This window comes from Colias croceus, chromosome Z (genome assembly GCF_905220415.1).
Source record: "Colias croceus chromosome Z, ilColCroc2.1".
Lineage (NCBI taxonomy): Eukaryota > Metazoa > Arthropoda > Insecta > Lepidoptera > Pieridae > Colias > Colias croceus.
In genome coordinates, this window is record NC_059568.1 from 14505402 (window position 1) to 14527880 (window position 22479).

At 33.0% G+C, this 22479-nt stretch overlaps 2 protein-coding genes across 5 annotated transcripts in view; both read left to right on the forward strand.

Annotated features, from left to right (window-relative positions):
* LOC123705561 overlaps positions 1-22201 on the forward strand; it is a 61757-nt gene extending 39556 nt beyond the window's left edge. For all 4 annotated transcript variants that reach the window (XM_045654400.1, XM_045654401.1, XM_045654397.1 and 1 more), the window contains 8 exons: positions 13348-13430; positions 17562-17756; positions 19344-19454; positions 20172-20273; positions 20588-20720; positions 21018-21252; positions 21642-21835; positions 22093-22201. In XM_045654400.1, coding sequence (XP_045510356.1) covers positions 13348-13430; positions 17562-17756; positions 19344-19454; positions 20172-20273; positions 20588-20720; positions 21018-21252; positions 21642-21835; positions 22093-22199 — 1160 coding nt within the window. In that variant the 3' untranslated portion in view covers positions 22200-22201. The remainder of the gene's footprint in view (positions 1-13347; positions 13431-17561; positions 17757-19343; positions 19455-20171; positions 20274-20587; positions 20721-21017; positions 21253-21641; positions 21836-22092) is intronic.
* LOC123705562 (gem-associated protein 2-like) lies at positions 3091-11656 on the forward strand. The gene is made up of 4 exons (XM_045654402.1): positions 3091-3550; positions 3703-4015; positions 4419-4518; positions 11452-11656. The coding sequence occupies exons 1-4, from the start codon at positions 3338-3340 to the stop codon at positions 11558-11560; spliced, it is 735 nt and encodes a 244-aa protein (XP_045510358.1). The 5' UTR covers positions 3091-3337; the 3' UTR covers positions 11561-11656.
* Positions 22202-22479: the final 278 nt, after the last annotated feature.

Genomic DNA, 22479 nt, shown 5'->3' on the forward strand with positions numbered 1-22479 from the left:
TTTTTTAATACGCATAATATCACACATAATATCTAAGTAGGTATACTAATAAAACAAAGAGGAAAGGTTTGAATTTTTCGGAAATTCTCGATTCGGTCCCCGCGCTCGGAATTATTGCATTGTACACTGATCCTTAATAAGTTATTGGACGGATAAGTTTTAACCAAGGATTGAAAAATCAGCCCTAAGTGTATTAATTAGTACCTACTTGATTTGTTATTTAGTTAAAAACAACTCTCCTAATGTTAAATATTGTAATTAGTGTGTAAAACCATACCTAAACAATAAGCAAGATATGCAAAGTTCATGTTATCTTTTAAGTTTCGATCTAGTGTGGAAACTGGAAAATGTTACTTGATGCTCAACATCAAGTAGGTAACATTTTTGTGTTTGATTTTTGGTTTTATTTTATTTTTGAGTAAATACCTAATTTAAAAATGATAATTAAATCCTGCATGTGCGAATTGTCAACGACCTTTGCAAGGCGGTGTTATTTTTTGTTTCCGTAAATTTATTTAATGGCATTTGAAAACATTTTTAACCGACTTCAAAAAAAAGGAGGAGGTTATCAATTCGGCCGGTATTTTCTTTATTTTTTATGTATGTACACCGATTACTCCGAGGTTTCTGAACCGATTTACGTCATTCTTTTTTTGTTCGATGCGGGATGGTGTCGAATTGGTCCCATAACTCAAACTCAAACAAACTCAAACTCAAACATTCATTTATTCAATTAGACTACTATTTAGTAGCACTTTCGAATCGTCATTACATAATTATTTTAACATTTACCACCGATTCGGAAAGCAGTGATCTATGGAGAAGAATCGGCAAGAAACTCCATAGTTGCTCTTTTAAAATCATGTCGATATTACATAATATGTAACTTATATCTAAATACATAATATATCATAATATACAAAGAACTGTCCTGTGGTTTTTACGCGACAACCCTCCATGGGTTTTTATCGTCCATATATTCCTGAATACTGTAGTACGCTCTCTGAACTAGTACATTTTTTATATAAGTTTTAAATTTAGAACTACTAAACTCTCTAATATTATGAGGAATTCTATTGTAAAAGCGTATACCTTGACCCATAAATGAATTTTTAACTTTAGCTAATCGGAAAAATGGCATTTCAATTCTATTTCTGTTCCTTGTGCCATAACAGTGTCTATCTCCTACTCTTGTGTTTAAGTCGGCGTTTTTGTGTACATGCAAAATATTATTAAATATATACTGTGATGGTAGAGTAAGTATACCAGTATTCTTAAAGAGATCTCTTAGTGAGTCCCGAGCACGTAAATTATATATAGAGCGAATGGCTCTTTTCTGTAAGATAAATATAGTTTCTATATCTGCTGCCCTGCCCCATAGTAGAATTCCATAGGACATAATACTATGAAAGTAGCTGAAATAAACCAATCTAGCTGTATCTTCATCGGTGAGATGCCTTACCTTTCGGACTGCATATGCTGCTGAACTGAGCTTACCTGCAGCGGTGTTGACATGGGCTCCCCACTGTAGTTTCTCGTCCAATGTTAACCCAAGAAATACAGTCGATTCTGTAGGGTGTAATACCTCCCCGTTCAAGGTAATATTTCTGCTCAACTTTTTAACGTTAGGTAGTAAAAATTCAACACAAGTTGTTTTTTTGGCATTTAATAATAAATTATTAGCAGTAAACCAGTCGGATATGTGTAAAAGAGTACTGTTCACTTCGTCAACATTTGGGTCATGCCTATCCACATTGAATATTAATGAGGTATCATCTGCAAACAGAACTATTTCACACCTATCCTGTAAATAATAAGGTAGATCATTGATATATACCAAGAACAAGAAGGGTCCTAAAATAGATCCTTGTGGAACACCAATGTTAATTGACGCACCGCTAGAACGTTCTCCATTAACAACTACAGTTTGTATCCTATCATGAAGGTATGAGGCTATGAGGTTCTGAGCTTGTCCTTTAATCCCATAGTGATTAAGTTTACGCAATAAAGTACAATGTTCAACGCAGTCAAATGCCTTGGAGAGGTCACAAAATATCCCCAAAGCATTTTTTGAGATTTCCCATGCCTTATATATATGTGTTAGTAGTGCAACTCCAGCATCTGTGGTTGAGCGCCCCTTTGTGAAACCAAACTGTTTGGTGTGCAGCAAATTATTAGAAGCAAAGTGACTAGTCAATTGGTTTAATATTAACTTTTCGAAAACTTTACTTAATGTTGGTAAAATCGAGATCTAATATATAAAAATCAATGCCACTTTTCGTTGTAATTCCATAACTCGAGAACGGCTGAACCGATTTCGATAATTCTTTTTTTATTATATTCCTTGAAGTACGAGGATGGTTCTTATGTAGAGAAAACGTTAATATGTACCACGGGCGAAGCCGGGGCGGACCGCTAGTAGGTCTATAGTTGTTACAGTCTTCTTGATCACCTTTTTTAAATAGAGGTATAACTTTACTAAACTTTAGTAAATTAGGAAATGTACCATAGTCACAACACCTATTAAATATGAAAGCTAAATTGTTTGCAATATTTTCTATTATATTATTAACTAAATTTACGGACATTCCCCAAAGATCACAAGTATTTTTTAAATTAAGTGTCTTAAATGCTGTAACAATATCATTAGCAGTTACGTGACGCAATTCAAATAATGTACTGCACCCCGCAACATGGTCCCATAAAAATTTTATTCGGATAGGCCCAGTAGTTTTTATTTTATGAGCATTTTTGTCTGTAGGTATTTGTGAATTTTGCAAGTGCAAGTTTGAAGTCGGTTGTTTTTAACGCAGTTATTACTTGTTTTATTCCACTCAATAATCTAACGTTATTAAATGTTACCATACTGAATTAGCCTATCTTTCAGCATAACACACAAAAAAAAATCAAGCGTCTACCGCATTAAGTCACGTCATCATAAAATATAAAAATCTCATCGTAATCGGCAATAGGTGGCAATAGGAGAAAATTTAAAAATAGGTTAACCCAGGTTAACCACCTGACCACAGACTGACACAGATGACAGACAATCAACAGACAATATTTTGTACTTGCTCTGTGATGACACTGACAGACTGTGTTGACCGCGTGGTGTTGACAGAGTGTTCATATTTTGTGTTTTTAATTTTGGATTATTAAATTCAAATTTCAAGAATGATTTGATTTGAATATTAGTTATAGTTGTGTTTATAAACAAATTTGATCACTAAATACTATTGGTGCAATTTGTATGTGTTAGCTGCTAATTGTTTATTACAAACCTAAATACTTAGGTACCTCTACTTACCTATCCTCCTATCCTAAATTCAATCCTAAAATGTCAGCTAAACATAAAACTGATGAACAAGAAGATTCATTGAGATCTCCTTGCTTTCAAATTTCTAAAAATGTTGAACTTAAAGAAATACCGACAACAGGTGAAGAGTACCTATTAAAGGTAATGAATGAGAGACGAAACCATGCCACAGTCACCAGGTGTAACATAGACTGCTCAAAATTTTCCCGGAATCAGTCGTGCTTTGTCGAACAGGTAACAATACTGTTATTTTTTTTTATTGGTTATAGGGAAGCGCTTGACCACAATCTCGCCTGATGTTAAGCTGAGATGTGGTCTAAAAAAAAACATAAAATAAAGTTCTAAGCATTTACTCCTGGTTCAGAATTACTCATTTGCTGTTACAGGTCCCTCCCATGAAAGCACCAGATAATTTAAAACCAACTATAGAATGGCAAAATGTACAAGTTGCGGATTTTTCAGAAAGTCGCATGTATATCTCACGCTTGTTAGCAAAGAAGGCACAATGGGCAAAGGATGTTACAAGCATTGCATTGGACCATACCAATAGTGAGGAATGGAGAGAATTTTTTGAAACTCGGGAACCTACATTAACATGTATTCTTGGTCTAAATCATACTATTCTAGATAATGGATTGGAGATATTAATTGAATCTTTAAATAAAATTAAACCTGGGGAAACTATCCCTTATAAAACAGGTAAATGAATGTCCATAAATAACTTACTGGAGATGAATGTGGATATTATTTACTCTTGAGACATTTTCTTCTTTCTTCACCTGTATCACTATTTAGTATTGTGAGTTTATGATTTTATAATGAATAGTATCACATCTAAATAGCGAAACATTATGTTGGAGGTGAAATTTTTTCTAAAAGATGAGTAAATGTAGCGAAATGGAAGAAATACAATAAATACTTCGTTAAAATTAGTAAACAAATTTGTTTTCAATCATTTTGACTATGAATTAGTTTATACAACAACTAAAAGGAGAATTTACATTTATTGCCACTAAATTATGATCTTGAATTATTCTTTATCCGTATTATATTTTAATTGATATTTGGTATACAATATGTAAATGAAATATTTTTATTTAAGGCCAATGGATATATGCAATACTCGCTTGCACAAGACAACCAATGCTCTCAGACACAGTGAGCATATTGAGAAATTTAGCAAGAAAATGTGCTGAAATAAGGTATTATGCTTTTATAGAGAAATTGACTAACCTAAGATATAAATTACACTATTGTTCACTCTTTGAGCAACTAAAATTATAGTGAGCTTACTTAAAAATAAAAAAGAAGTACAATTTATATGAAACAAGCTGTGCGATATATAACCTATTGCCTTTCTCGGCAAATGGGCTATCTAACACCAAAATAATTTTTCAAATCGGACCAGTACTTTCTGAGATTAGAGTGTTAAAACAAACACTCTTCAGCTTTTTCAAGTAAATATAGATTAACTAAGATATTTTGAGCACAGAGATTGAAACATTTATTTAGATGTTAATTTTTATCACCGGAAGGAAGTTAGCGCGGAAAGTTTTTTTTTTATTATTATTAATATCTCAAAAAATTGCTCCTTAAATGCTCCATCAGAATCTGTAATTGCTCCACTTCTATAATTGTTAGTTTATTTATAATTAATTTAAAAAAAAATCCAAATACTGAAAACTTGATTTCCCTATAGAATGAAAAATATACACTTTTCATAAAAAATTTTTTTGCAAAAAAATTGCTCCTTAAATGCTCCATCAGAATCAGTAATTGCTCCACTTCTATAATTATTAGTTTATTTATAATTAATTTAAAAAAAAAATCCAAATACTGAAAACTTGATTTCCCTATAGAATGAAAAATATTCACTTTTCATAAAAAAATTTTTTTCAAAAAAATTGCTCCTTAAATGCTCCATCAGAATCAGTAATTGCTCCACTTCTATAATTATTAGTTTATTTATAATTAATTTAAAAAAAAATCCAAATACTGAAAACTTGATTTCCCTATAGAATGAAAAATATTCACTTTTCATAAAAAATTTTTTTGCAAAAAAATTGCTCCTTCAATGCTCCATCAGAATCAGTAATTGCTCCACTTCTATAATTATTAGTTTATTTATAATTAATTTAAAAAAAATCCAAATACTGAAAACTTGATTTCCCTATAGAATGAAAAATATTCACTTTTCATAAAAAATTTTTTTGCAAAAAAATTGCTCCTTCAATGCTCCATCAGAATCAGTAATTGCTCCACTTCTATAATTATTAGTTTATTTATAATTAATTTTTAAAAAAATCCAAATACTGAAAACTTGATTTCCCTATAGAATGAAAAATATTCACTTTTCATAAAAAATTTTTTTGCAAAAAAATTGCTCCCGATTTGCTCTATCAATTACAAAAAAAATTATTTAATTTTGATAATTTTTACAATAATTAACTGAAAAACTATGTTTGCATAGTAAACTACTGCGCTGTGACGTCATCAATTATTGTCGTTGCGACGCATAAGGGCCATATTTACATGTATCAGCACTGCAGCGATATGTATAGACCTTAATGTTTATGTTTTCTTATTTATATTATTCACTAGATTTCCGCCCGCGGCTTCGCCCGCGTTTTCAAAGGAAAACCCGCATAGGTAGTTCCCGCTAACGCAAACGATAGCAACTTGACACCGAAAGATGAAACAAACGACTGAAACACAAATTAATTGATAATTACTTGAAGTTTTAATAATACGAATAAACGTACGAGTTTAGGGATGGGTAGGGAAATGTTTATAAGAATACCTATAATAAGAATGATTTAAATAGGTACATAATAATATCTGTTCCTTGAAATTTTGCTAGATGAAAACTCAATAATTAAAATATGGCGCCTAGATATTCTTAGAGTATAATTAATAGCAACATAAGGTAAGTATAAGTATTAAATAATAATATTATTATTCCCAGCATAAAACTTATTAATGTCATTTTATGGTAATTAATCATATTAAATAGTTGCTCTTTTAAAATCATGTCAATATTACATAATCTGTAACTTATATCTAACTTCATAATATATCATTTTCATCTTCCATATATTCCTTAATGCTATAATAGGCTCTCTGAACTAATATATTTTTTACATGAGTTTTACCTGAATTTAGCACTACCAAACTCTTTAATAAAATGTGGAATTCTGTTGTAAAAGCGTATAACTAGACCCATAAATGAATTTTTAACTTTGGCTAACCGGTAAAATGGCATTTCAATTTTATTTCTGTTCCTTGTGCCATAACAGTGTTTATCTCCTACTCTTGTGTGTAAGTCGGCGTTTTTGTGTACATGCAAAATATTATGTGATGGTACAGTAAGGATACCAGTATTCTTAAAGAGATCTCTTAGCGAGTCCCGAGCACGTAAATTATATATAGAGCGAATGGCTCTTTTCTGTAAGATAAATATAGTTTCTATATCTGCTGCCCTGCCCCATAGTAGAATTCCATAGGACATAATACTTTTTATAATAATAATAATAATGCGTAGGGATGTGACGACCCCATCGCCCACGGTTGGAATATCTATTGTCTACGTGACAGTAGATATTCCACCCGTGCAATCAGTCAACCCGCAGGACACCTTGTGGCGGGGTGTCGGGGAGTAGCGACCCCGCGGGAACCGAGTGCTCCCGGGGGAGGCCCCTGTCTTCATCTCCGGCTTGCCTTCACCGGCCGGTTGGAGTGAAGCCTGACGAGGACAGGACCCCCACCTCTGGCTTGCCTTAACCGGCCGGCCAGAGTGGAGTCGCGAGAGCTTTTAGCTCGAAGGGTGGATGCGAATCGTAAGTGGCGAGTGGGCACGTGATGCTGGACCCTCAGGGAGCGCGTGATCGTAGTTTAAAGTCCAGGGATGCCTCTCCACCCTTAGCTGCTCACAATATGTTGCCCCCTTGTCGCACTATTGCAGCGACTTGTTTCGGGGGCCCATACAGTGAGAGGGCGAGTCACCACCTGCCAACAATTTTTTGCTATATTTTAGTAGAAAGGCAGGTGCCATAGTCTTCCAATAGTCCCCAAATACCGGCCCATTTAACATCCCATTCCATAGCCCAGTTTATTTTGCTATCCATATCTCGAAATAGTCCTACATCGGCCGCGGACTGCCTAGGACTGTATCTCTATAGTGCAGTCATGGGCAGGCTGCGGCTGGTGTCCCACAACACAGTAAAGTTCTCTAAAGGGCCTCTGCGTGTTGGATACGTGTCCCCACGTAAGCCTTCCAAAGGACCGGGTATCTTCCTTATGATGGTACCCGAGTATTATGGATTGAGATACACATAATAATAATAATATAAGCCTTTATTCAGACACAAAATATGATACATAATATTAAACACTTAATCTGACGACTCTGATGAGTCAATGACACCAACAACTTGGTCTGTTTGCCCAATCCTGGCAAAGGCCTCCTCCATCTTCCTCCACTCTATTCTGTCAAGTGCTTTCCTTGACCATGTTTTTCCAGCTATAGACTTAATTTCATCCTCCCATCTTCGAAACTGCCTACCTCGTTTCCTTTTCCTATTCCTTGGGTACCAAAAGATGATATCTTTGCTCCACTTATTAATACCTCTTATTGTATGACCAGTCCATCTCCATTTAAGCTTTCTGATTCTAGTTGTTACATCTTCAATTTTAGTGCGTTTTCTGATGGTTCTGTTACTTATTCTGTCACATTTTCTTATGCTCATCATGCTCCTTTCCATTGCTGTTTGGCAGGTTGCCAGTTTCCGATTTTGTGCTTTAGTGAGCGCCCAAGTTTGGCAGCCGTAGGTTAGAACTGGGAGTATGCAGGTATTGTATAGCTTGGATTTAACAGCCATCTTAGTTTCCGTGTTCTTCATAATTTCCTTAAGACCCCAGTAGCACTTCCATGCATTCCCTATCCTTGTATCTATTTCCTTAGACATTATATTAGTAGTTGATATTTGTTGACCTAGATAGGTATACTCTTTCACAAACTCGATTGGCTGGCCATTGATGATCATTGTATCTTCGATAGCGTTGGTCATAGCTTTAGTTTTAGAAGTGTTCATCGTGAGACCTACCTTGCGGCTTTCTCTCTCTAAGTCTGTGAGCATGCTTTGTAGATGTTCTTTTTTGGTAGCGAATAATATGATGTCGTCGGCAAAACGTAGGTGTGATAGTTGTTCTCCATTTATGTTCAATCCGTACTGATTCCATTCAAGCTTTCGAAAGACATCTTCCAAGACGGCTGTGAATAGTTTAGGTGAGAGAGGGTCTCCTTGACGTACACCTCTATTTATTTTTATTTCTTTCCCCTCCTTTTCTAGTTTTATTCTTGCTGTGCCCTGAGTGTATACATTCTTTATAATTCGAATATATTTGTGTTCGACGCCTTGGTTCTTTAGGGATAACCAAATGTTTTCGTGTTCGACTGAATCGAAAGCCTTATTGTAGTCGATGAAACAGCAGTAAAAGGGTACATTAAATTCTTTATGTTTTTCGAAGATTTGTCTCACAGCATGTATATGGTCTAATGTTGAATAGCCTGCTCTAAAACCAGCTTGTTCTTTAGGCTGATTTGCGTCTAAAGTTTTGGTTATTCGCCCTAGAATTATTTTTGCAAAAACTTTATAAATGTTCGACATAAGGCTTATTGGTCTGTAGTTGGTAATTTCGCTCTTGTCACCTTTTTTATGCAGTAGGATGATTGTAGATGTAGTCCACTGGGTCGGAATTGTCTCTGTTTGTATAATATCATCGAAGATATACTTCAGTAAGGGTGTAATATAGTTCTTGCAACTTGCCAGCAATTCATTAGTGATGTGGTCAGGGCCTGGAGCTTTATCTAGTTTCTGTGATTCTATTGCCTTATTTATTTCTTCTACTAAAACATCTGGTACATTATCTATGTTATTTAATTTAGTAGTTTGGTTTATTTGGTTTTTACTAGAGTAGAGATTTTCGTAGAATTTAGTGGCAGTAGATAGAATGTCGGGTCTCTTAGTTATTTTGCTAGATCGGTCTTTTATATTGGGTATCCAATTAGATTTCTCGGATAGAAACTTTAGCGCCTTTTTTATGCCACCTGTCTTCGTAATGTGTTTGTCAAAAGTTTGAAGTCTAAAATGTTCTCTGTCTCTTCTCATTTGGTTTTTTAATTCTTTACTTATATAATACTTTTTATACACCATTACAATTAATCTAATATTGATTGTGTTCATTGGTTACATTTTTAAAATCTTCGTGTTTTATAAATTTATAAAGAATAGAAAAAATTCGATCACGAGGCGGGACTCGAACCCGCATAATTTCGGGATCGAATGTTTATATTCTTTATATTTATAAATTTATATTTATAAAGCATTTGAATGTCATAAAACCAAAAATATCAAATTCAATCTTCGTGTTTTGTGAATTATTTAATAAATCATTTACGTGATTCTTTTTTTGTTCGATGCGGGATGGTGTCGAATTGGTCCCATAAAAATTTTATTAGGATAGGCCCAGTATTTTATTTTATGAGCATTTTTGTCTGTATTTGTAAATGTTGCAAGTGCAAGTTTGAAGTCGGTTGTTTTTAACGCAGTTATGTCTTGTATGTAAAACCTTTTGTCAAAAATAAAATTCTTTATAATTAGCACATATTTTATTATTTATACTCTAGTGAAAAATTTTCAGGTGATTATATAAAAGTAGGGCTCAATTTTTTCGCGAACCCTACTTCTAAATAATTACCACTCTTCAATAATTTAAAACTCCTTGACTGAATCCCTTCACACCCTAAAATAAAAAGTGCCTCTTAATTTTTCTTATAGTAAACAGAAATTCAAATTCAATTATAAAAATACTTATTACCGATTTAATACTTTGATGATAATTGATAGTAGAAATATTTATTACTAACCTTGATATTGTTGTGGACATGATGAAATGTCTCCATATTATGTTATATGTAATATATACGATGGTATACAAAAATTATTATCATTCGAACCTGCAATCCTAACTTGAAGACTCAATAAAACAAAAATTATAATTATTTCTTATTATTCTTATCATCAGAACCCTTTAGTTTCTGTGATCTGTGATCAGAACCAAATAATTACATGATAATAATTAATAACCTTTTAAGTAATATCATCCTACTAATCTATACTTCTATACTAATATTATAAAGAGGAAAGGTTTGTATGTATGTATGTATGGTTTTCACGCATAAACTACTATACCGATTTTGATGAAATTTGGCACAGACAATCTTTAGACCCTGAGAAAGAACATAGGCTACCTTTTATTGCGAAATATGTACCACGGGCGAAGCCGGGGCGGACCGCTAGTAATATAATAAATGCGAAAGTTTGTGAGGATGTGTGTGTGTTTGTTACTCATTCACGCAAATACTACTGAACCGATTACAATGAAATTTAGCACACATATAGACCGTAACTTGGATTGACACATAGGATAGGTTTTATCCTGGTAATCCCACTGGAACGGGAACTATGCGGGTTTTCCTATGAAAACGCGGGCGAAGCCGCGGGCGGAAATCTAGTGAATAATATAAATAAGAAAACATAAACATTAAGGTCTATACATATCGCTGCAGTGCTGATACATGTAAATATGGCCCTTATGCGTCGCAACGACAATAATTGATGACGTCACAGCGCAGTAGTTTACTATGCAAACATAGTTTTTCAGTTAATTATTGTAAAAATTAACAAAATTAAATAATTTTTTTTGTTAATTGATAGAGCAAATCGGGAGCAATTTTTTTGCAAAAAAATTTTTTATGAAAAGTGAATATTTTTCATTCTATAGGGAAATCAAGTTTTCAGTATTTGGATTTTTTTTAAAATTAATTATAAATAAACTAATAATTATAGAAGTGGAGCAATTACAGATTCTGATGGAGCATTTAAGGAGCAATTTTTTGAGATATTAATAATAATAAAAAAAAAACTTTCCGCGCTAACTTCCTTCCGGTATTTTTATCACATAATTTTTCTGCTAAATTAAAAAAAAATTGAAACAAATCAGAACACCATAATTTTGCACATTAATAATTTCACGACTTCAATAACATTTAGTAACATTAATATTCTTGTTTTCAGATCTCGCCTTAATCCAGAAAATGAATCATCAAAGGAATATGCTACCCCATTAAATGTTTTTATATGTTTAGTAGCCAGATATTTCGTACAATATGACTTAGCTGATTGACCTTTGATAATGTAATTTTATTTAGGAGTTAGGTGTTCATATTTTATTTTTACTAGAAAACTTTGTATTGAAATGGCAATAAATATTAATGATACATTTACCTACTTTTTTTTCATGAAAACTTGCAGTGTTCCGTTAATCCGTTGTTTAATAATTTTTTGTTCGAGCTCGAAACTAAATGTCGTAAGTCTCAATTCTTATTCCGTTTATAACTAAAGTAATAATTGATCTAGAGAAAAAATATCTTGGGATTGGATAGTAAACGGTATTTTATTACTGTTAACATTTATTTTAGACGTCATATAGTCCAAGTAAATCTTTAAAAAAATGCAATAATCCTTAAAAAAGGTATAATTTTTGAATAAATAAAAATAATAATAGTTTTAAAAAACTAAAAAACACGCTTTTTATAGAAAACCGAACAAAAAAATAGAAAATTTTATCAAATTAGTGTATTGTCATCGGTCCTCAATAAATCTACAAAGTTTGAACGAAATCTGGCCGTTTAAAGTGGGTCAAAATCGCGCCCAAAGAAGTCGGTTACAAACATACAAACATACAGGTGAAGCTAATATAAAGCGTGTAAAAATGAATCGAGCGAAAATGTTACAATTAGGGTCAACTCACACCAAAAGAGCGTCGAAGCGGAGCGCAGTTTCAGTGCCATATGAATTTTAACTTTATTTTCATTACTATAATACTTATTATCGCATGAGAAACTCGAACGAGTCGCGCGGATGCCCACGGCGCCGCTGGAATTCCGCGCCGCAGGCTCGAGTTTCTCAGGCGATAATAAGTTTTATAGTAATGACAATAAAGTTAAAATTCATATGACACGGAAACTGCGCTCCGCTTCGCTGCGCTTCGACGCTCTTTTGGTGTGAGTTGACCCTTACGTAACTGTCTTGTACTTGGAAAGAAAAAGACCCAATAAATCATATACTTACTAAAGTTCAATTTTGATTGTATGTGTGACTGTTTCAGAATATTAATGCAAATTCACATACAATTTAGGTAGCCTCCTCTTAACTCTTCCACATTCAAATATTCAATCATTGAGATATACATAATATGGAGACGACACCGCCTACATCTCTTATGTTCCGCTCACCATAAGCCATATGGCTTAACTGTACTCAGTCGCTTGCTGGCTCATTGGCGCGAACGTCACGCTAATTTTTTCCCTCCAAATTGGTCAATTTAACGACAAGGAAATCGTAGGGCCAAATAATTGATAATAACTTGTGAGTCATGATTTTTTATTCATAAAGCAGTTAGTTAGTTAGTTGTGTTTATACTTTAGATATATATTTTATTCTCTACGAAAAAGTTATCTAAGCATATTAATTCTAGTACCGATATTTGTTTTTTTTTTTTCGATTAATATTTTTTTGAATTTAGTGTGAACTAAAAATTTAAGAAATCACCTATCTCCAACCCGCTTAGATCTCATTTTGTTAATATTATATTACTCCTTAACAACATTGATTTTCTTTTTTAATTTAGTTTACCTATAACATAGTTCAGATTTCTCGTAAATAAAAGTCCGGATAAACTTTACATACACCTAATGCGAAGTATAAACATCTGAATCTGTTTATGTATTAACATTTTTGATATTTAAACAAATATTTGTTATTTTGTTTTCCAACATATTTCGCTTCTTTGCCTTTCTCCCCGTGGATGCCTGGCTGCATAGTGATAAGGCCGCTCTTTCTGCTTTTATAAAATATATTACCTATTGTAACCATTATGTACAATTGAATGAATGAATTATTTATTGACAGGTACATGTGAAATTCTCGGCCGACGTCGGGCTGTCCCCGTGATATATGTACGAGGATCTCACTATGAAGTCGGATATGATGTGGTAAGTTATTTTTTTAACTACCAACTAGGTATAAGAAACAGTACCGCATTTTGTTAACCGACTTCAAAAAAAAGAAGCAGGTTCTCAATTCGGCGGTATATTTTATTTTTCATTTGAAAGAAAACTTTTAATCCGAATCAGATTGAGGTTCTGTATGTGTCTTTAATATTTATACAAAACTGAAAATACAAGTAACAAATAGATACGCTACGGAATTAGAATATCCATCGTTTTTGGGAACTACAATGAGATTCCTAGGCATATTAATAGTTCAAATACCTAGGTAGTTGTTTCTTGATGCAATCATAACATAAGCCTTTAAACTTTCCATACTGACTTTTTAATCCTTCATCAAGGAACCCAGGAGCTTCAGATAATTGTGTTTACGCATACCAATAAGTCAAGACCTTCAAAATTTTAAACGTGACCTGATTTGTACTAAAACTTGATTTATATTCGTTTCAGAGCGAATGTCACTATTTTTTGTTATTTTTTAAAGCAATAAAGTATTTTTATGTAAAAATATAACGTTAAGTGCGCAATAAAATACTTAAAATACAAGAATTAATAAGTAAGTATAAATAACCTTCATTTAATTAATAAATATATGCATACTAGCTCTCCGCCCGCGGCTTCGCCCGCGTTTTCAAAGAAAAACCCGCATAGTTCCTGTGGGATTTCCGGGATAAAACCTATCTTATGTGTTAATCCAAGTTACCCTCTATACGTGTGCTAAATTTCATTGTAATCGATTCAGTAGTATTTGCGTGAAAGAGTAACAAACACACACATCCTCGCATTTATAATATTAGTAGGATTTAACTACTTAACTAACTATATAAGTGAAACCAAAAAAAAATTTGTTCTTAAACTTTGCATTCAATTTAAGGTATACAACAATTTTAACATAGCTAAGCTAATAAGTACCTATACTAATAGATATGATTGTGTATTTTCATTAATAATAAGTAACTATAAATATTAATATTTATTATTAATATCTATATAAATATTAATATATATAATTTGAAATATTATATCACAAAAAGGCTAATAAACAACAAAAATTATCTAAGTACGTAATTACTTAAACTTTTTGTTAATTGTCAATGAAGTAAAAAAACTTTAATGACACGCTTTGTATAATTGTATACGGATATAATAAAAAAATATGAAAAAAAATGAATGAATGTAACTAAGTACCTATATAAAAATTCTCAAATACTTATCAACAGTAATAGGTGCGGAAAACTTGGTATTGTTACAGGCTAATTGCATTTAAAAACAAAAGGAACCGTCCAGTGTTTTTATTATAACCAAAAAATTATATTACTACTTACTTATGTAGTAAAAGTATCTAATGGTCCTCTATGAAAAAATAGTTATAAAAATGCTCTAAGTCCATTCACGAGTTCCACTAACCTTAACCGATCAATGGATCAGTCCTAAATACTTTAAATGGGTATAAATCACGCGCAATTCATTCACGAAGGGACATTTTAAATCAAAAACAATTACCATTATTAAATGTAGGACTTTGTTCACAGTCATTATATACTTATCTAATCATTATTTAGCATGCTTAAGTGTATCTAATGTCAGGAAAACCTTGAGGCAAGTCAAATAAATAGCAAAATTAGGAACAAGACATTTTCCTCTTAATGTTGGAGGTCCATATAAATTTGCGGTAACCAATACGGAAGGTAGGTACTCGCTAAAATGTTTATGGCGGCGGTTGATGGAAAAAAGTTTTCTAACGCCGAAAAGTTTTGGAGATCCGGTTCTCAGAATATCTAATACCTACATTATCTCGTTTCGCTGAAGGTACATGTTAACACGTTTTTATTAGTTTTTACCTACGTATGTTTGTACTTGTTTGTAATTGACTCCTTTAGACTATTATAATCCACTTTAAACTGATCATTGTTACCACACTTGCCAGATCATTGTGACCAAGATAGTCACCAGACAGTCAGCTCAGTCCTTAAATCTATAAACAAACTTTAATAACCAATAATTAAAAAATCACACTAAGCACGATATATTATTTGGAATGGAATTTAAAATAAGTAATACACTAAATACCTACGTTTCATACAATGATATCACGGAGAGCTAAATTAATTTACATGAAGTTAAAAAGTTAAAGTTTTACTTACTTACTGTACCGTAGTTTATCTGGGTCGATCAACTTTTATTGGTCCGACGGTACACGCATCATGTCCCTGAACGATAATTAATAAACATGAAATCATAAAGAGTTAAATTGGTTTTAATTATATTCCTTTTAATATTTTCTAACATTATTGTGAACAATATTTTACTTGTTTTATTAATTTGTGCGTAGTTTCATGGTTGTCCAGAGACTAAATGCAATTTTCCAGTACTATCACATTTGTCCCCAAGCCACTATGCATTAACAAACTTCGCATCACGAACACATACTATCACGACCATAAATACCAAATACACTCCTTGTTTCAGTACATAATTATTGACATAAAAACATACAAACAATTTTTTTTTATTGGATATAATACGATTTTCAGGCATTTTACTTTTGTCCCTATAAATCATCTACATGGCACAGGTCTCACAGACAACCGTAATTTAATTATGAAACCAAAACACAGATGGCATGGTAGATTCCTAAACAACAAGCTAAACACTATAATTAACTGTCGGGCTCAAACGCCATTTTGATTTGTATAAAATCACGGCAACAGTCATCCGAGCGACGTTGGTGAGTGTGGGGTGGCTTTATTGTCAGTCCGTCAGACAACTGTGATTAAAACGTAAGAGCTTGATGCATTGTTATCAATTATACTACACGAGATGCGCTTTCGTCTATATTTTAGTGTGAGCTGAGATTAATATATAAAATAACAATAGTATTTGCTTGGCGGCTCAAAATTTTAAAAATGTCCCGCGGACAACCAGTCACTTGGTCAACCAAAGTGGTTGTACCATGGACAATTTGGTTGTCCCTAGGACAATTATTATATAAAACTTATACTTTAACAGTTAAATAGTTCATGTTTTGTTTATTACTCGGCTGTTTCGGGAACACATTTTTATTACGCGTTTTTATGTCTAGTTTAATTGTAATTTTAACATTTCAAAAATCAAGACGCTACTACTACAACTAAGATGTCCCCATATGAAAATCACATTAAACTTCATTCATTCAGTTTTATCGAGAATCAGTTCATTTTAATTAAGTAAAATCAATAATACGATACGTAACAACCTCGCCTTAATAGTTTTTTTGTAAAAAAATATCACTATTTCCGCTTTACTGAAACTTTTTTATATATGAAACATTATTTGGTTGTTCAAAAGACATCATTCGTTTCAATTTTAATAAAAATATTTCGTATTTTGGGTGTAAATAGAACAAATATCAAAATATTATTTATTATTTAATATTAGAAGAATTTGTTTTAATTCTTAAGGGAATTTAACATTTAAAAAAGTACTATTGTGTAAGTTGTCCAAAGGACATTATTTCCCGTGAATAGATCGGTTCGTGAAGTTAAATCCACAAATGTATTTAATCAACATCACTGCTGCTTATATAATCTTAATCTACGAAGAATTATCTTCTAAATGAAATAGTAAAATGCTGAAAATTAAGTAAAAAAAAAAATACGAGAAAATTATGATCGGGACCTTTAAAAATTGATTGACCCATCTACAATTTGTTCTTTAATACACACAATATTAGGTATCCCACACAAGATCAGTATTGTAATGACACAAGGAAGCAAAACTGAAACATGAATACCGGAAAATTGCAGTAAAAAATTGCTGATGGTTATTAAGACGGGCTGAAATTTGCCATGCAGATATGGTATAAACATCAGCAAAGAAAATATTTTGATTAATTCTACCCCCAAGGGGATCGAACTTTGCACCACAAATATTTATTTTGACCACGCTAGCGAATCTGTGGACAACTGCTAGTAATTTATAAACAGCTCTAAGCAAACTGGTTTAATAAAAAATTGGCATTTTAGTTTTTATTATGAACATAGATATATAAAAAATGCCAAATCGTATAATTGACGATTCTCTTTTTGTAAATGTACACTTCAAGGTCATGAATTTACGTTCTGAATCCTTTTTCAGGGGCGAACCTTTTCATCGCTCATCAAGGATTTCATAGCTACTTACGCTAATCTCCGAGACTTCGAGAAGGAATACAAGACGGAGCCAGGCAAGCAAGCGTATGAGAAAACACTGGCCAATATGAAGGAACGGTATCCTTATTATGTGAAAGAAATGCAGGGAATTGCTGATGGTGCTAAAGTGCCCTTCCAACAGGTTGGTTTAAAGAATTAATTTGTTACGTAGTTATATTAGCAACATAATGAAGAAGACACGAATTTTAACTTACATAGAAGCAGAGGCTTAGGGTATAAAACTAAACTTATTCATTAATTTCTTATGTGTTCGAAAGTCATACAATATCTAATTACATAGTAGGATACTTTTTTCACTACAATATAAGTACATAACGGATTTACAGAATATATTTTATAGGTAGATGTTAGGTATACGTGGTTCAAGAAAAATTGGTTCAAGATAACAACAAATATACCCCCTTTTATATTTCATCAGACGTTGAATTTTCTTAAAGAAATTAATCTTCCGCGCTATTTCGACTCATAAGTTGGTAGCTATGTATATCGTGATGATAGATGTACCTAATAAGGAAAGCACTAAACCGTGTTACACGTAGGTAATCAATGTATGTAGTTCGTGATAATTCCTACACATTACCTGGAAAGGAAACTAATGATATTGATCTCAATAACGAGATAATACATTTGTATTGAAGATTAACTCATGAAAAGATTTCTTAGAATCGAGAGGAATGTTAAATTTCTATTGAAGTTTGTTATTTACATAAGAACTAATTAAAAGCGGTAACTTCACAATCCGTTCAAGAATAAACTGAATTAAGTTGAATGGAAGATTGGGAAAAGAAGATAATACAGAAGCATAGATAGGTACACACTTTCAAGGCTTTATCATTTTTGTGGAATGTATGTTCAATATTAACATTATATGAAAACTACTTATATATTATTAGATACACCAGGAAAATTTTTTTGGATAATCCTGCAGTTATTAAATAAAGAGACTTTATACTTTTGCTAACATAATACATATTATGAAGATGTTGTAGCTAGCGCCATCTATTTACACCCTAAAATATTTTCAAGCATCCTCCTATTAGGTAATGTCCTAATGTTCATATCATAGGTAATGTCCTAATGGTCCTGGTATGTTTTATGAAAATCTAGTTTTCATGCGCTACCTAGATATCGTGTTTCCAAATTCCATACACAGTGTAGTGTAGCTTCTTTATCTGACGACTACATTCTACACTGTTCAACGTTGGTATATACTTAGTAAATAAGTTTACTGCGTGTGCCTAAAAGAAAAGAAGTGAAGTCCCATGCCCCCAAGTGGGGTAAGGGGCAGATGCATTATACATACATCTGTTTCACTGATCGATTTTCTTTAGGAATAAGTAGATGATCAGCCTTCTGTGTCCTCGTCTGTCCGTATCCACTGGGAATCGAACCCAGGACCCCTCGGTTCTCGCGCGCACGCTCACGCGTCAACCACTGTACCAAGGAGGCGGTCACCTATAGTATTAAAAACATCTTAACAGGAATAAAACTAACGTTCATAAATATATAGAATAATGCTTTATACAACAGGTACTCGATCAGTTAGGTAATACTTTTTTAAACAATCAAAATATAAAAGGGACTATAATTTTAAGGTGATACCTAATAGCAGAGTGACATATTTTCCTTATTGAGAGATTTTGATTTTGACTTTTCCCAATAACCAGTAGGTACCTACTATATTTCGTACCTGTTATTTCTTTTTCAGCTATTCCTCCTGCAGTTAGACGACATTATTGGAACAATCAATGACAACCACATCCCAAGAAACGATACTGGTGGATGCAGCTCCATTGGAATAGTAAAGAGTGCCAACGAAGTAAATATCTTTTTATACTACCATTTCTGCTCCTCATAAATATGTGCTTGTAAACTGTTTAAATTTAGTTCCATAACTTCTCCTGTATTGTAACCTATACAATACATGATACAGTAAATATTAGAGTAAATAAATAAATATTATAGGACATTATTACACAAATCGACCTAGTCCCACAGTAAGCTCAATTAAGGCTTGTGTTGTCGGTACTAGGCGACGATAAATATAATATTTAATAAATACATATATAGATAATAACACCCAGACCCAAGAACAAATAATTGAGTTCATCACACAAATATTTGCCCTGACCAGGGATCGAACCCGGGACCGTCGGCTCAGTAGGCAGTTACTTTACCACTGCGCCAACCGCGTCGTCGTAAGAGTAACTATACTATACAATTAAATCATCAACATACCCTATAGTTTATTGACTTTTACATGCTATAAAGCGGGTTATTAGAACGATCATGTATAAATTGTATAGCATAAAATAAGTAACCTTCTGCATGTAGCTGGCAAAAGAATTTTAAAATTAAATTGTAAAACGTTTTTATCCTAATAAAAATGAATTTACCACAATTTTCACACAATATCTTATTCCGGTTTTTTGTAGCTTTAATAAACCCATAAATTATTTTAATTTTTCATCAATCACCACTTCGGGTGATAAACCTGAATATTTTTAATTTTACCTAATAATGTTCAATTTTGCAGGCTGTTTTAGCGCATACCGAAGATGCTTTCAGTGAGACCCTGAATCACTTCTACATCATGTCAGCCCATATCATCCCAACTCAAGAAGATAGAGATCTCGGTGTATGTTTTTTTCTGCTAATATTAGATTAAGAGCTGAAAATACCATTTACTTTGTAAATTTCTTGGTGCACTAGTGATCGCATGAGCGTCGCGTCAGTTCCATCCTAATTAAAGAGAAAATATTGGTGAAAAATGCACACCGTATTCTAATAATTCTTAGTCATGGATTTTAAAACAGAACTGAAAGAAATTTAGTGCTCTACATGGTTTCCTTTAAAAGAAACTACACCAATTCTCAATAGCCGTCAATTAAAGTTCTCCTTTCTATATGAGCACCTATCACACTTATTAATATTAAAACAATAATATAACAGGCCATGGAAGAGAAATTCGCATCCCTATGCTACGCCGGCCACATGCCCGGCTACACGATGGGATTCAATGAAAACGGTCTAGTCTTCTCCATCAACACTCTAAGCCCTATGATCTTGAAACCTGGAAATACTCGTAAGTGCCCCTTTCCTTAACATTAGTTACCTTTTGTCAAAGAGTAAATACTAAGGTACTTTTACGCAAACACTTTATAAAGACTAAAATACTTCTGTTCTGCCATTATAATAATACATAATTTATTAGCAAAAGTAAAAACTAAATTTTAGTACTTCTATTAATCCTTCCCTATAAAATAGAGACTGCATATTTTTCTAAATCAAATAGAACTATGTTGCTACACAATAAAATCTATAAGTACAATCAATAACTAAGAAAAAAAATTGCTATTATAAAAGAATACTCTAATTCCAGCAAGGACATTCATCACGCGAGCTCTCCTGACTGCAAAGAACTTCGAAGACGCCAAAAAGATCCTCACTGACGAAGGCCTGGGTGCCGGCAACGGTTGCTCCGTCAACATGATATGGACAGACGAAAACGGGGAACGAAGCCTGTATAACGTGGAGATGGCCCCAGATCTAACATCGGACAGGTCCCTGCTTAATATCAAGAAGTTTGAAAACGATGTACTGATCCATACCAATAAGTGAGTGATAAACTAAATTTACTAATATGCTCGACCTTGGCTCGACCTATGTCTGCTACATAACGACATCCTGATTTTATCATCCATCCAAGTTTATTGAGTCACTGTTCGGAATTCTAATAATAAAAACAGATATATATATAGGCTTAGCGAGTTATTATTTTAAATGGAATATTACTGAGAGCTCTTTAAAGAATGGAAAAATTTCCATCTTGATGTGATTCTGACCAAGGTCTTTTGCCATTCCGGGGTAACGCTTAGCCTCTCGGTCACCCATGATCCTGCCTGTTGCAATCGATGAATACTATTAGGTTAAGATAAGATGTACTACTCTAACATCCCACTCCACAACGCATAATTTTTAACTAAACACTCCAAACCATCACCAGGTATTTACGTCTCCAACTAAAAGAAGTAGAAGGCCCCATTATAGACAGCAGCAACGCTCGCCTCGACGCCATTTTCAAACATCCTACACCAAAGACACGAGAGGACCTGCAAGACATATTGTCGGACACTTCAAGACAGGACTTCCAAGTATTCCAGGAACAGGATGACTCGATTATTAAAACTATCGCCGCTGGTGAGTTTAATCTCAAAAAAGGATGATAATAATATTTATTATTACTGTAATTATGTACAGATGAAAATGGCACCAAATCCCCATTTCATATCTGTAAGTGCCCTGGAACTCACAAAATAAAGAAAACAACTGGTAAAATCTAAAAACTTTAACAATATTGAGGAATAATCATTATTTTAAGGATGGCTATACACCAAAGCCTAATAAACCTGACCAATTATAGCAACCTACTAAACTACATTTTTTTTTTATTTCAGGTGTATTTGATCTCAAAGAAAAGACATGGAACATTTACATCAACAAACCCAACGCATCGGAACCAGTCGCTATCCTACCAATTCGATTCTCTAATTTAGGAAAATAGATTAATAGATAAAAAAATATACTTAGTTTGCTAGAAGAGTGCCTTAATCTGTTTAATGTATTCAGTATGTGATAATTTTCGTGTGAGATTATAATATTCCATTTACCTATAAGTAGAACATGTTTGCTATTGCACTGTTTTAACCTTTGTTTTAACCTTAAATCACCTTATTTGTTAGCAAATTAAAATAAATGAGTACTTAAGACGACAAGTTGTTAACATTTTGACGATCAGTGAGCGATAAATTTCAATTTGCATGACAGTAATTTATCAATAATTT